This window comes from Gekko japonicus, unplaced genomic scaffold (assembly GCF_001447785.1).
Source record: "Gekko japonicus isolate JY-2015 unplaced genomic scaffold, Gekko_japonicus_V1.1 scaffold1103, whole genome shotgun sequence".
NCBI classification, from domain to species: Eukaryota; Metazoa; Chordata; class Lepidosauria; order Squamata; family Gekkonidae; genus Gekko; species Gekko japonicus.
The window spans coordinates 380,330-394,629 of NW_015163121.1; the positions used below are offsets into that span (position 1 = coordinate 380,330).

At 39.6% G+C, this 14,300-nt stretch overlaps 1 protein-coding gene across 1 annotated transcript in view; it reads right to left on the bottom strand.

Annotated features, from left to right (window-relative positions):
- LOC107106688 (histone-lysine N-methyltransferase SMYD3-like) overlaps positions 1–10,964 on the bottom strand; it is a 117,772-nt gene extending 106,808 nt beyond the window's left edge. The window contains exons 1-3 of the mRNA XM_015406872.1: positions 10,911–10,964; positions 6,325–6,392; positions 5,803–5,905 (exon numbers count right to left, since the gene is read on the bottom strand). Coding sequence (XP_015262358.1) covers positions 5,803–5,905; positions 6,325–6,392; positions 10,911–10,964 — 225 coding nt within the window. The remainder of the gene's footprint in view (positions 1–5,802; positions 5,906–6,324; positions 6,393–10,910) is intronic.
- Positions 10,965–14,300: the final 3,336 nt, after the last annotated feature.

A 14,300-nucleotide genomic window follows, 5' to 3' on the forward strand; every position in this document is an offset into this window, starting at 1 on the left:
TGACCTAACTGACAAAATTCCAATTAATATAGGAGTCAAACAGGGCTGCCTTTTAACGCCCTTTCTATTCAACCTATTTATAAATGATTTGGCACCCACCTTAGATCCGATCAATGGTCACAGTCCTAAACTTGGCTCGATCCCCACCCCTTTACTTCTTTATGCTGATGACGCAGTGCTATTGTCTCTAACTCGTATAGGGCTGAAATGCCTTTTGAAGAGCTTTGTAGACTATTGTGAAAAGAATAGGCTAGTTCTGAATTTTGAAAAATCCAAAATTAGGATCTTCAGTAAGAGTTGGAAGCCGTCCAGATGGAATACTGGAGGCCACTTCATTGAACAAGTCAAAAGCTTTAAGTATTTGGGTATTCACTTTTACTATAACACCAAATGGGTCTATCATAAAGAGAGAGCAATTGAGGCAGTGAAAAACATTGCTGTGGCAATTACACGTTTCCATTATACCAGGGGTAACCAGTACGTGCCAGCGGCCCTTAAAGTTTTTAATGCAAAACTATCTGCTCAATTATTCTACAGAGTACCAATCTGGATTGAAGCCTTAAGAATTCAGTCCAGATTCTTGTGGAATATTTTTGGACTTCCCTCGTGTGTTCCTTATGCAGCTTAATGCTTAGATCAAAGGCTTCTATCGACAAGGGCATGGCTGATAACAACTCAGTTTTGGCTTAGACTTCATTTCCATGCTAAAGCTAAAAGTATTATTACTCACATGTTAAATGAGTCCCATCTCTCTCCATGGCTTAGACATGTAGAGGAGAAACTCTCTACAATGGGAATATCCCCGGATTATTTAGCCCCCTGTTCAGATAAACAAGCCTATGCTATTATTAAACAAAGATTTCTTGACATCGAAAGGCAAGAACTTAGGGAATGCACAGCCAGCAGATGCTCCCCAAGCAGGTTGGGGACTTTTGACATGGGCTCTACTTCGAAGTATCTGTCAAGTTTAACAGCCCCACATCATCGCAGAGCATACATGCTTGCACGCTTTAATGTTCTGCCATCAGAGGTGCTTTTAGGGAGGTACCGCCAGATACCATATGTAGACAGACTTTGTCCTTGGTATCTAAAAGATATAGAATCCATTACACACACCATACTTCATTGCCCCTCTATAGGGATATCCGATCTCGTTTTGTTACTCCATTTCTAGAGGGTAAGACCTGACACTCTGATGACTCAATTGTTCACTTTCTTCTGTTTAATTCTAATTGCGAAATAATGGAGGCTGTTGCAAAAAATTTTATATTATGCAATCAGAAGACAAGACTTGAATAGCCAAGTGTAAGTGACTGATGCATCTTAGTATTTTCCCGTATTTCTATGATGTTTTGTGCTTTCATGCCAATAAAGGTTTTTTGTGTTGTGTTGACTACTGCAGTGTACTTGGGGTTACTCTTGAACAGCGTTTGGAGGCCGCAGCTAGTGCAGAATGCTGCAGCTAGACTGCTGGTTGGAGCCAGCTATCAGAAGCATATAACCCCAATACTACAGCAATCACACTGGCTATCGATCTGCTCCCTAGCCCAATTTAAGGTGCTGTTTTTTACTTTTAAAGCCCTTATGTGGCTTGGGACCAGAGAATCCAAAGGACTGTCGTCTCCCATATGTTCTTGCCAGGGAATTAAGATCACAGAGAGAGGCCCTCCTGAGTGCCCCATTGATCAAAGAAGTTCGTTTGGTGGGTACACCAAGAGGGTCTTTTCAGTGGTAGCCCCATGATCATGCAACAACCTCTCCAGGTAGGTCCCCCTTCATTTCAATCCTTAGGAGGCAGTTGAACATGTTTTTATTTAGGATTGCATTTGGTTAAGTTTACTAGGAGTCCTGAGTTGGGATTTTAAAATTCTGCTTTTATGTTTTAATGTATTTTATATATATATATATTTATGTTGGGAGTTGCCTTGAGCTCCATAAGGAAGAAAGGTGGGTATAAATGTTTTAAATGAAGAAAATACATATGAGACAGGAGTTGTAGTAAGGAGGGGAGTGGGGCAAGATTGAATGAAAAAGCTGGTTGGATCCACCCAACTGTATAGCTCCATCTATCACTGTTTCCACTGAATATCTTGAGGTCTCTTGATACACCCTCAACGATTGTAAAACATTATTCATGCTGATGCTGATAAAGGAATACCTGCTTTTAGAAAATGTCATCCCCAATCTCTATTCGAGTTTCATTTTTTTTAAAAAAGCATTAACATTCTCCTAGTTAGAGGAGGTTAATAAAAGGTTGTTGGATGGTGAACTTATTGTGCTTGACTGTCAGCTCTGATAATTCAAGATGAGTATTAATTTAACAATATGAAATGTGACAAGCATTGCCTAATAGGTTTTAATTCAGTACAGAGAAGTTTGAAATACCTGAGGTCCTCCAATTATTATGTGAGTAGTATATACTGAGCATGAAGATTTATAAAGAGCATAGAATTAGATAGCCACCCCAAGGGACCAGCAAAAAGTGGTTCTAGGAGAACCAACTGTGAAAGGCAATTTGAGCACAAATAGACTACTCAGAGACAGTCTAATTCAGAGTTACTGGAAGTAGTCTTTAGAGTGAGCTCTAAAGAAAAAAATGGGGGGGGAATTAAAATGTAGGGACAGTTTCTCTCTGAATGAGTCACAGTAGTCCCTAGGCAAACTACTTTAGTCTTCTCAATATTATACTCTTCTTCTTTTTAAAATGCATAAAGAGTTAAACCTCTAGGAGTTTGAAACAGCAAAGGTCCACAAAAATTGAACAGCAAATTGCCACCACAGCAAAGACAAAGGTGTTATAATTGCTTTTGAGTGACTGGGAGCAAATTTGAGACTCATGTAGCTTCATAATTAGAAACAGACGGGCTGTCAAATAACCACAGCTGATTTCTGTAATGGTTTCCCTATTCCTATGATTAGTCTTGGTTATGATCTCAAATGTATATATTACGTTCAGTCAGGAGTACTTCTGCTTCACTACAGCGGGAGAGCTGAAGAGTTTGTTTCCCTGCCCCTGCCTTTAACTGTAGCTTTGTGATTGCCAGGAGATTCTCAATAATGTAACTGAGTTGCTTGAGATAGCACAACAGGAAAGCACCGTTTTCAAAAGAGAGAAAGAAGTACAATTGAATCAGCATCAGGTTTTGACCTTGACCATACAGATTTGGGTAACATGTCTCGCCACTGAAGACTTTTGACTTAAGGACAAAGAAGGGCATTACCTATTGACACTAGGTCTCATATTAATTTTCTTATAAATGGGAGTGAACGTTGCCATCGGTTTCCAGGTAGCGTTTTGCCCCAGGCATATTTCAAGTATTTTGGGCCACTAAGTATGATTAACTCCTAGTCCCCACTTCATGGCTCCTGCTGTTACAGCTGATGGTCTAGCATTATGACTTCTGGGAAAGGGGTGTACTTATAGCATAGTAAGAGCTAACTGTTCACCGTGTAGGAAGCAATTCTGAGGAAATATGAGCAGAGAATAGGACAGATTTTGAGATGAATTATTGCAAAAAGCAAATGGTTTCAGAGTCATTCTTAGCCCTAGCACAGCATGCATGGCTGCTTTGATAAGGCAAGGTGGGGTCAGCTTGCTCCCAGTCACTGGCAGCAGAAGAGGAGGTGACAGGCATAACTTGTTTCCTCTGGGACCTGTGCCACTGTTGGCTATTTTGAAATGGGCTTGAGATACCAACAGTCTGTTGGGTCTCACCTTGCTCCCAACAATGGCAGCACATTGGAAATAGTAACAAACATGTCTGATTCTGTCAATACTGTGTGTTGGGTCCCAGGTGAGCCTTGGAGGTGATCACAACATGGTTTCCTCCCAGGTGGTGGAGAGGCAAGAGGTGACAGTTGTGGCTTATGCCTGCATTGCCTCCTTAATCTGTACTGCTGCCAGCCGAGTCTGAGCTGAGGCCCTGTGGGGCAGTTTGTTCAGAGCAGCAATCCTCTACATGATACCCATGGACACCATTTTGACCGATCAGTTTCTTTCCTGGTGCCAACTTGTTTCTGTTGTCAGAGTTCAAACATGCAGAGGAATGCAGTACCGACTGTTTAAAGAAAATAACGCGGCTTATTAAAGAATAAATAAACTCTGATAGAACAGAGGAGAGGGAGAGAGATTTAACTAACTGCTGTGAGAGACAACAATGAAGGGGGAGGGCTCAGTTGGAGCAAGAAGTCTCTAAAAAGCCGATCAGGAGACAGGAAGGACAAAATTTGAAACTGTGGGAAGTCCCTAATCTAAGTATGCTAACTAGCAGTCCTTCAGCTGTCCCCTATAGGCTGTTCTTCTGATCTTCTTCAAGTAGGTGCAATATAGACCTTGTATGTTCCAACAGTTTCTACCCCAAAGCAAAGAGATAGTTCTGGCTTTTTTCACCTCATTGGAGCAGGAGGTGCTTCAGAACAGCCCAGAAAGTATCCTCTTTGGGTCTGCAGAGAGGGTCCATTCAGGATCTCCCAACCTATTTGCAATTGCCCCACCCCCACTCCTGGAGCCATTTTATGACTGATCCTAATGCCTATGGTACCCATTCTGTGGTGATACCTACTACCTTTTCACAAAATTCCAAAACTGCCCACATGATGATTGAGGTTGGATAATCCAGTGCAAATTATGTTGGTTTGTAAATTGCTGAAAATGAAATGAACTCCTAAGAGTTTTTTTACTTTACTAAGGCATAATGACTTAACATACTTTTTATTGTGAAATCGAGTTATTTCAGCAATGAAATATTTCTTCATTAATTTATTTAAATTGCTTCATTGTGGAATAGTTTTGGCTAATTACACCAGCTGAAAATCTGCTACAACTTTTAATAAGGAAAGCGGTAAAGCGTTATTGTAAAAAGCCAATCTATGCCTGCAACCCCTGTGTTTCAATGTGCTCTCAGATCATTCCTATTGTAATTTTTACTCCAATGTGAGCCATACTGAGGTCAATGCAAATAAATGCCACAAGTCTTCACTCCTATCATAATTTCAACTGATTGATTCCTATGATACGATTTGTAAAGTGGGTTAATGTTCAAGATAAGCTCCTTACAGTCAGAGGGAAAAACAAAACCAGAAAATGAAATGAGACAAGAAATAAGTAATGTACACACACTTCACAGCAAAAGTAAATGCAGTTGCATGCACACTTGGGTGAGATCCAGTATTAGATACCGAGACTGGCCAAGGAGACTGTCATATTCTGAAATCTAGCATTACATTTCCCTTCACTGGTTGCAGTTGGGGGGAGAAGTGTATTCCATATCCCCATTTGTAAAAAGAAAATGGTGTCAAGAATTTCTCTGATAAAAAACACAAATCATTTTGAAAGGGCATCTCTCCATGTCATTTTTAATACAACCAACAAGGAAACAACCCCTACCTTGTTACCTTCCTTGCCAATGAAAGTTTTACTGCTTCAGCATGGTCTCAGTCTGACAAATGCTTATTGTTGCAATGATTTAGTGAATGCTGCATTCCACCCAGAAGTATCATAAGTGTTTTTATCAGGGTAAAGGCACTCAAATACAAACAAAATGAAGTGCCTAGAGGAGGAACAGAGGGAGAAGAATTCATCAAAACTGCTGATGATTTATGAGAGGTAATGATTATGGGACCCAGACAGTGTGAAGAAAGGATTCCCTTTATCATCTCCTTCCTGATAGCTATGTGATAGGAAGTAGCATCAATATATCATCAAAGTGTAAAGCTGGTGGCCCTGCAGTCTGGAAGTTATTTAAGGAGATGCAGCTGCTGTAGGTGTCTGTGACGGAAGGAAGAACAAGTTAATTACCTTACCTCTTCACCTATCTGAATCTCCCGGATTGAGTGAAGGTAGAGCTGCGGACCCTCGAAGACTATTACACAGTTTGGATCACAACTGTTGTTCAGCAAAGACATGCTGGGAAAGGGGGAAAAGTCTTGATTAATAAAAATAATTATCTGTCACAGACAAAGATGACACTTTAATGTTACAGATTCTTCCTCTACCCACTTCCATAACTATGCTTGATTCATATAGCTTCAGTAACCATCTAGCCATGTGGGAACTAATTTAATTTCCTCTAATCCCCTCCCAGAGAAGGGAAGATGTGGGGATGCTTTACATACAGGGTACCCTGTTTTCCATATGTTGGAAACCCACAGAGCCTATGGCCATATGTGCAAAAGTATTTACTTCACTGCCACTGTGTTGCATATTCTTGCAGGTTGTTTTCATCTCCAGACTTCTTTCTTCGTTATTGTACCTGCTATTTCAGCAGCCTGGGGTGAAAAGGGGTAGCAATTCATTGCTTGTGAATGAACGAATATCCACAGTACCTGGGATAAAGGCCAACACCAACATCCTGCACCTCTCCATTACTAATGCTGAAGCAGTTACAGGTCACCTGTAAAAACAAGGTTAAAATCCAGAATCAGGATTACCAGAATCATTTAAAAACTTCATATCTGAGTGAAAGAAATCTTCAAAATAGAAAGCATTAATGTGAAACAAAACAAAGTGCCTTCAAGCCCAATGTACTGATTATAAACTGGGGCAGGGAAAGCCCATCTTCTTGACCTACAGTTCTTCTATAAGCTCTTAAGTGTAACTTCAGCAAGCTCATTTCCCCATTCCTTTTTGCCTCAACATTCTGAGAACAAGAATGTTCACTCCTCAACAAGCCACGGGGGGGCTTTTTAATAAAAAGTACAAACTAATCCTTTTCTGCATACCTAAGAAACCCCTCATCTCCCAGTGTTTATGGGTTAGTCCCTTTCATAAAGTTTGCTAGTAGAAAGACTATTAAATTTGCAACATAGTGACCCAAAAGATTTAAGCTAATAAACACCAAGAAACACTACTATCTTTTGAAAGGCTGCAAAAACCTGCAAATTTAAATATATGCGGAGGTCCCATTTTCTGGCTCTGAGGGGAAGAACAGTGCACATGAAGTTTCACCCTATGGATACTTGCAAAGTTAAGTTAATTGTAAATTAAAACATAAAATCTGCCAACAGAGTAATTTCACAGTCCTTGACAGCAAAGTTAATTTAAATGAATATACATACAGTAATAAAATGCCTTTTTAAAAGCTAAAAACTCTACTTTAATTAGTCTGTTATTTATTTAACCCATTCAAACATTCCCAATCACTTACAAAAGTCATACATCTTAATTATGTCTCTCCTGCTGTTATTGGAAACTTCATTCCAGGCAACACTTCTGAGCTAAGATTGGCCTGTTTAAAATACTAATTATGTTGGTTACAAAATTATTGACTTGATTTTTCAGCAGACAAAGAATGGATAATTCCATCCAGGTGGATGGGGGGAAAAAACCATTTGTTTCCCTGAAATGCTGATCTGTCTACATGGCTTTCACCCCAGCCCAATAAGTTTGCAGAACAATCTGCTCCAATAGCTTCAAGAATGGCTAAAGCAGTAGCCCATGTGTCTGATGGGGAAGGGCCATAGCTCAATGACAAGACACAAGATTTGCATGCAGAAGGACCCAGGACCATTCCATGTCATCTCCAGTTAAATCATCTCAGGAAGGAGGTGTTGGGAAACATCTTTCTCTGCATGAGACCTTTGGAAAGCCATAGCCAACCAGAGCAGAAAACACTGACCTAGATGGACCAGTGGTGTGAACTCGAATAAAGGAACTTTAGTTTGCTAAAAGAACCCCATGTGTGTGTAACAAAAGCTTAGAGAAAGCAGCTTCCAGAGGCTTCAGAAATATTGTGTAAATCATACATATTCTGTGTGGAGAGGGAAATTGGAATGCATATATTACAGCACCCTTGTTGAATCTAAGCAGGACTAGAATTTAAGATGGCAGAGTAATGAGAAGCAACTCTGTGCCTCTCCTGTCTCTTTTTCGCATCATGCTTTGATCTGGACTTGTTTTGTTTGATTTTGCGGCTATTTGCTCTTACTTTAGTATTTTACTTTTGCTTGTTATTATTTCTTCCAGTAAGTGGGCTTATATTTTCAAAACTATGAGCTGTAAAGGAAAAGAAACACAGCGGCCGAATCATCTCCTACTGACTGTCAAGAAGAGGCAATTATCTTGCTGAAAACAATGGCCACTCAGATGGGGGGAAAGTCCAAACAGCTAAAACAGCAGTCTGAAGAACTAAAACAGCAATCTGAAGAATTAAAATATCAGCCAGAAGAACTAAAACAACTTTCTGCCAACATTAAGATAATCGACGATTCAATTCAACAGCTTCGGGGGTCAATCGAGTCTATTGGTGCACAAGTTCAACAGATGGAGTCCAAAACAGCTGCTCTGGAAGATTGAACTGTGGCTCATGAAACAGCACTCTCAACTTCATATAATCGCTTGTCCAGCTGGATATCGCCGCTCAAGAGCTATATCGTTGACTCACCCTTCATGTCCCTGGGCTTTCAGAAGAGTCAGATAAGGCAGGCCAGCAAAAACTGGTGGAATTTAAGAGAAAGGTTTTTTTAATGAACTTTTGCAGCTCCCATCTGATTTCCAGCTGCAAATTGAATGGGCTTATGGGATTTCTTGTGTATCTAGGAACACAAACAAGCCAACTCCTGTCATTGTGCAGTTCTTCAGATCGAGTGTAAAAGATCACCTCCTCTGCCTTGCAAGACAGAAAAAGGATCTTTGTTAGGTTCCTAAGAAAAATAAGATCATGTTCTATCCAGATTACACTAAAGAAATATCAATGCAATGGCACCAATTTACAAAAGCATAAACCTTGGAAGAGATATGATTCTGCAATATTACAATGAATCTCCTTCCATTTTCTACATGCGTTATCAATGCCTGATCAAAAAGTTTCAATTCCCCACTGCTGCAGAATCGTTTTTACTGGTCTGCAAGATCTACTCTTTGCTGTTCCAAACCCTTAAGTCTATTGTGGGGAAATGAACAGCCCACTGAAGTCTTTTGAATAAAACTGCTAGTTTTTCTTTTTCTGTATCTCTAGTATTAAGCTTTAACTGTTTGGACATACTGCCAACTTACAGAAAATGGTCTGGGCACCAGCCATCTCACCCCCCTTGTTTACTTTTTAGGCTTTAAACAGATGCTTCCATCACTCCCCCCCCCATTTAATTTGTTTTAATCTGTCATTATTGGAATTGGTCCATATATACCTATATAATTAAATGGATGAGAATGGCTGGTGCTATCGAGAACTCTGGCATTTTACCTGGATGCAAAAAAGAAGAAGCCTTTTTTGTTTTTTTTCTTTAGGGATGGTAATAGTTTTTTTCTACATAGGTGGGGGTTAGTGTATAGAGATGGGCATGAACCTGAAATTTCCAGTTCTGTTTGGGGCAGTCCCCGAACCTAACCCCAAATCAAATCCAAAATGCCCTGAACTGGCCGGTCTTGCAGCCATTTAAACTTAACAGCTGGTGGGTGGACCCACCCCACTGTTAGGGTTAAATGGCTAGCAGCCATTTCACTGGTCCGTTTCGCTTCCCCCTGCTTCAAAGCAGGGGAAAGCAAAACTGATCAATGAAATGATTCGTAGCCATTTAAACCTAACAGGTGAGCTGTGGACCCATGCTGCTCAGCTGTTAGGTTTAAATGGCCCCAAAAGCCGAACTGGACAGAAGTCCAGTAAATGTTTGGGGAAGGCTTCCCTGATCATCGGTTCGGGAGCTCTGAACAGGGCCAAGTTCATGCTGAATGTTGGCTTGTGAACTGGTTCGTGCCCATCCCTATTAGTTTATAGGTACATTTCCCCTCACTTTTTGTTCTTACTTCATTTATATTTTATATTAAGTGCTGCATAGATAGGCAGGTTCCCTATATTATACTTGGTAACATTCCTATGGTCAGAAAATTGGGCATTGTGGATCAGAGATATTATTTTCAAGTGTTATGTTAAATGTGATATGGAATGTTTAGGGCCTGAGGGATTCTAATTACTGGTTACTTCCAAGTCAAAAGCTCTTAAGGCTGATGTAGCTTTTTTACAAGAAACTCATATAATGGCAAAAGATAAAGATTCCTCATGTAAGGATTGGGTTGGTGAGGTATATGTTACTGATACATCTAACTGATCAAAGGTATTACTGTATCGATTCACCAGCCTTTTGCTTTTTGGGTTCTGCAAGTAATTACAGATCCACTATATTATTTTGGTGGTGAAAAGCTCTGATTCTATTATACTGTTATGTTTAATGTGTATGGTCCAAATGTGGATTCTTCAGACATGTTTTATCAATGTTTCAACCACTTTGTAAATTTTACTTATGACTATTTGTTGGTGGGGAGAGATTTTACTGAGATACTAGATACAGCTTTGGATTGAAGCACACCTCCATGCAAATAATATTTTTGGTGAGATCTACACTTATAACCTTTATTGTTGAAGTTGGTTTGATTGATCACTGGTGTATATTACATCCAATGGACTGAGATTATACTTTTTTGTGTGTGTGCGTATCTAAACTGCTTCCAGTTAGACTAATTTCTTGTTTCAGCTTCTTCTGATGACCAGATTACTGCCTGTGATATAGATGTTATTGCTATTTCTCTAGAAATAGATCTATTTCTGCCAAAGGGCCTAAGGCATCACACATAGTCTGTTTCAGATTCTCAGTCTTATCTTCAGGAACACCTTGAAACCTTAAGCTTGCTCTCTCCATTTGTAGCTGTAACAGTTGAGACTCTTCCATTAAGCTCTTTTTTCCCATCACCTGCAGTCCCCCCCCCATTTTTTTGGTGTTGGCATCCACTTCTTTTACTTCTTATTCAGTTTTGTCTGTCTTTTGGCTATTTTAGCCAGTTGCAATTGCTGTGCAGCGAATTTGCCATGCAATGCTGTTATTTGATCCAGCAGGGGTCGCAATGCTTCCATTAGCATCTTTTGTAGCTCTGCAGTTGTGTCCTGTCTAGGGGCAGGACTCGCTGGTCCAGCAGGTCCTACAGGAAGTTTTGGTTTAACTTGTTTTTCCTTCTCATCCTTCTTCGTGGGCGCCATTTTTAGAGATTGTTTACTTTTTATAAAAGTTATCACAGTCTCTGATACTCCTTAATACACGTGGTAAGTTCTTAAATGCTTATTAATTCAGTCTCTCTTGTTTCAATCGTTCACCCCCCTTTGTTGTTGTAGCATAGAATCGCTTAGCTTTTCTTATCGGTGGAGAGTCTCCCCTCACACAAACACTTTTAAAGGGAAGTTTCCGGCTTGAATTTTCAGTGCTTCTTGCTTTTACTCTAACTCACAGTTCAATATTGAATCCGCTTTCCATTTTAATTTTGCTCGGCCACCAAGCACTTGTTCCAGTGTGCGATTCCTTTCCCTATATGGGGCACTCCGCAGCGGGACCTTCGGGGCACGGAGGAGCTCCCCTTCTCCAGCCAGATCACTGGTGGAAGAGCTCACTGGCGCCCCATGGCTAGGAGCCTATTGCAAGGGTTCCAGGGGTGATGCGGACGATCGCCCCCCCTCCCAGCCACGGGCTCTGGCTACTGTCTCCCAGAGGTCCAGAGAGAAGCAGCAGCCATGGCAAATGCCAAAACTGGAAGCTGTTCTTCTTGATTTTGATCAAAGAAATATAGTTCTTATTCTTTGTCTGTCTTAAACGATATGCTAAAATTTTACTTGGCCTTTCACCACTTCCCCAATATGACTGGCACAAACAAGTTAAAGCATATTCTGCTTTCATTGATAATATTTTATTTGGTTCATATTTAACTTTTTACAGTTCCTGATAAAGATCTGGTGTGGAAGATATAGCTAGCTTAAAATATATTTCAATCTATTTTTCAAAGTTATTTCTTTAATTTCTCTAAGCTTCTTCTTATGAGAAACGTATGCAATGATTCCCCCTCTAATAAAAGCTGTACAAGCATCCCATTCAATAGCACAAGTACTAGCTGTTCCTTCATTCATGTTAAAATATTCTGGCAACTCAGCCATCAACTGATTTTTAAAAGTCTCATCACTATTTATTTATGTGATTTATTGACCAGCCTCCCCTATACATAGGGTTCAGGGCAATGAACAACATCCCAACAGTACATTTAACAAAGTACATTTCTGATTATCAGAAATAGCAGTAACATCGACAGAGACAGGAAATTTACCAACCACATGGAATGATGCCTTGATTACATTAATACATAAAGCCAATACTGAGGAAAAAGAAATACAAAATTATAGACCCATCTCGCTTTTAAATGTTGACTACAAGATCTTTGCAACTATTATTGCCACTCGTTTCAAAAAGATATTGCTTCAAGTTATACATCGAGACCAAGCCGGCTTTCTCCCAAAGAGGCAGATAAAGAATAACATAAGGACAATACTAAATATCTTAGAATATTATGAACAACATCCTGAAAGACAACTGGCCCTGGTCTTTTTTAGATGCGGAGAAAGCCTTCAACAATGTAACTTGGGACTTTTTAAGATACAAATTGGAGACCTGGGATTGTGGCAATAATTTCATGATGATGGTAATGTCTATATACAAGGAACAATTTGCAAAAATAATAGTTAATGGAGATTTAACACATAATATAGCTATTCAGAAAGGAATACGTCAAGGCTGTCTGTTGTCACCATTATTATTTATTTTTGTAATGGAAACATTAAATGATATAATAAGAGAAAATTTGGATATAAAAGGTCAATGAATGGAAGTGGTCAATGAATTTAAATACTTGGGGATTATATTCCAGTTGAATCGATCATGGTCTAAGCATAGTCAGTATGTTAAACAGAAAACTGAATTAACACTGTTAGCATTAAGGGGGGAAAGAATTTACCCTAGGAGCCAGTATATACCAGCACTTTTGAGAGTATGTGAAAAGCAATAATTAACTTTAAATTTTAACAATGTTCTTTGTGGAATGGAGCTGTAAATTTTCAAATCACTCAGTTGTGCCTAGTGAGGCCTTTGAGCCCCTTAACAAAGAGGAAAAGAGAGCTGCTCATTGAGAAATTACTTAAACAGGACTGGGATTCCTTGTTTAAAGATGCCAGAAGGAAATGTTCTCTGCTTTACACAGGAATTAAATATCCAGCTGAATTTGAATCTCTACACTATCGTCATATCTTGATGGTTCCTAAATTGAGGCAGTTTACACACTGTGATGCATTACCCACAGCTCAGATGAATGGTTGCTTTCTCAGGACATCTCCAGAACAGCACTTTTGTGACTGTTCTTTATTAGCGATTGACTCATTAACACATGTTTTTCTTTATTGTCCAAAGCATGCTGAGGCCTTGGGAGAAATTTCTTTTGAAATGGATATGAAAATATTCAGCTACTGTGGCCACTCATAAGTGAGGATTACTTCTAAGTCGCCAGAACAAAACTTGTACTTTTGATGTGCCTAAGTTTTGCTTTGTTGTTATTCTTAATTCTAAATTATGGTGTGTACTTGCTATGTACTGAGCCTAAGCCTTTCCTCTAGCTATGCCTAGAACAGGGCTGAGCTTACTTCTTTAGAACAATAGGTCGCCTGGATCCAGGAACTAACCTATAGATAAGCAGTGTAATTTATTCAATTAGCAATAATCGCGCCTCGGATTAACCTCATTGGCTACGATACTGCCACTGCCATTGTAATGTAAATAGCCTGTCACTGGGAGTGGGTGTGTTGGATGGGATGTTTTGCATGCTTATAAGCAGGGCTCCAGCCCTGCTAGCTTCGTCTTGTAGTTTGCTGAATCATTGAATAAATCTGAGCTGATCACTGTAATGTGTCTAGAACTCAGTATTTAACATGCCTATAGGCTTGTGAACCTAAATAAAACATTGAATTAGGCTCTACTTATGCTAGAGTGGATCCCATTCTTCCTGCAGTTTCTACAACTAGAAAACAATGGTGTATGATGGCATGACAATATCAATTTGATCAATTTTCACATTCTAAATTAACATTATGGGCCAATTTAGATCTGAAAATTGGGAAGAAATATTTTTTTCTGTGGAAAGTTTGGACTGCTAAGGAAATTTTAACAATGGATCAGTTGACAGAGTATGAGCATGAGTTTTTGTCATTTTCTCAGCTGAGGTCTAGGTATAATTGGTCACCTTCTGAAGAATGGCAATACTTACAGTTGCTATGTCTCAGCCTTCCAGTATGCTTGTGAAACTAAAATATGGCTTTGGGGATTCACAGAGAGCAAAAGTAGATAAGGTTACGCCCAATTCATGATGGCCCTTCCTCTCCAGTTTTAAGTCAAGGAAGAGAGCATTGGGGTACCGTGAAGCTCTGATTACAGCTTGAAAAGACAAGATCTTCTCAAACTTCTCAGAGTTTTCATACTTTGCAAAATGCCAGCTGTTGCTCTCTTCACTG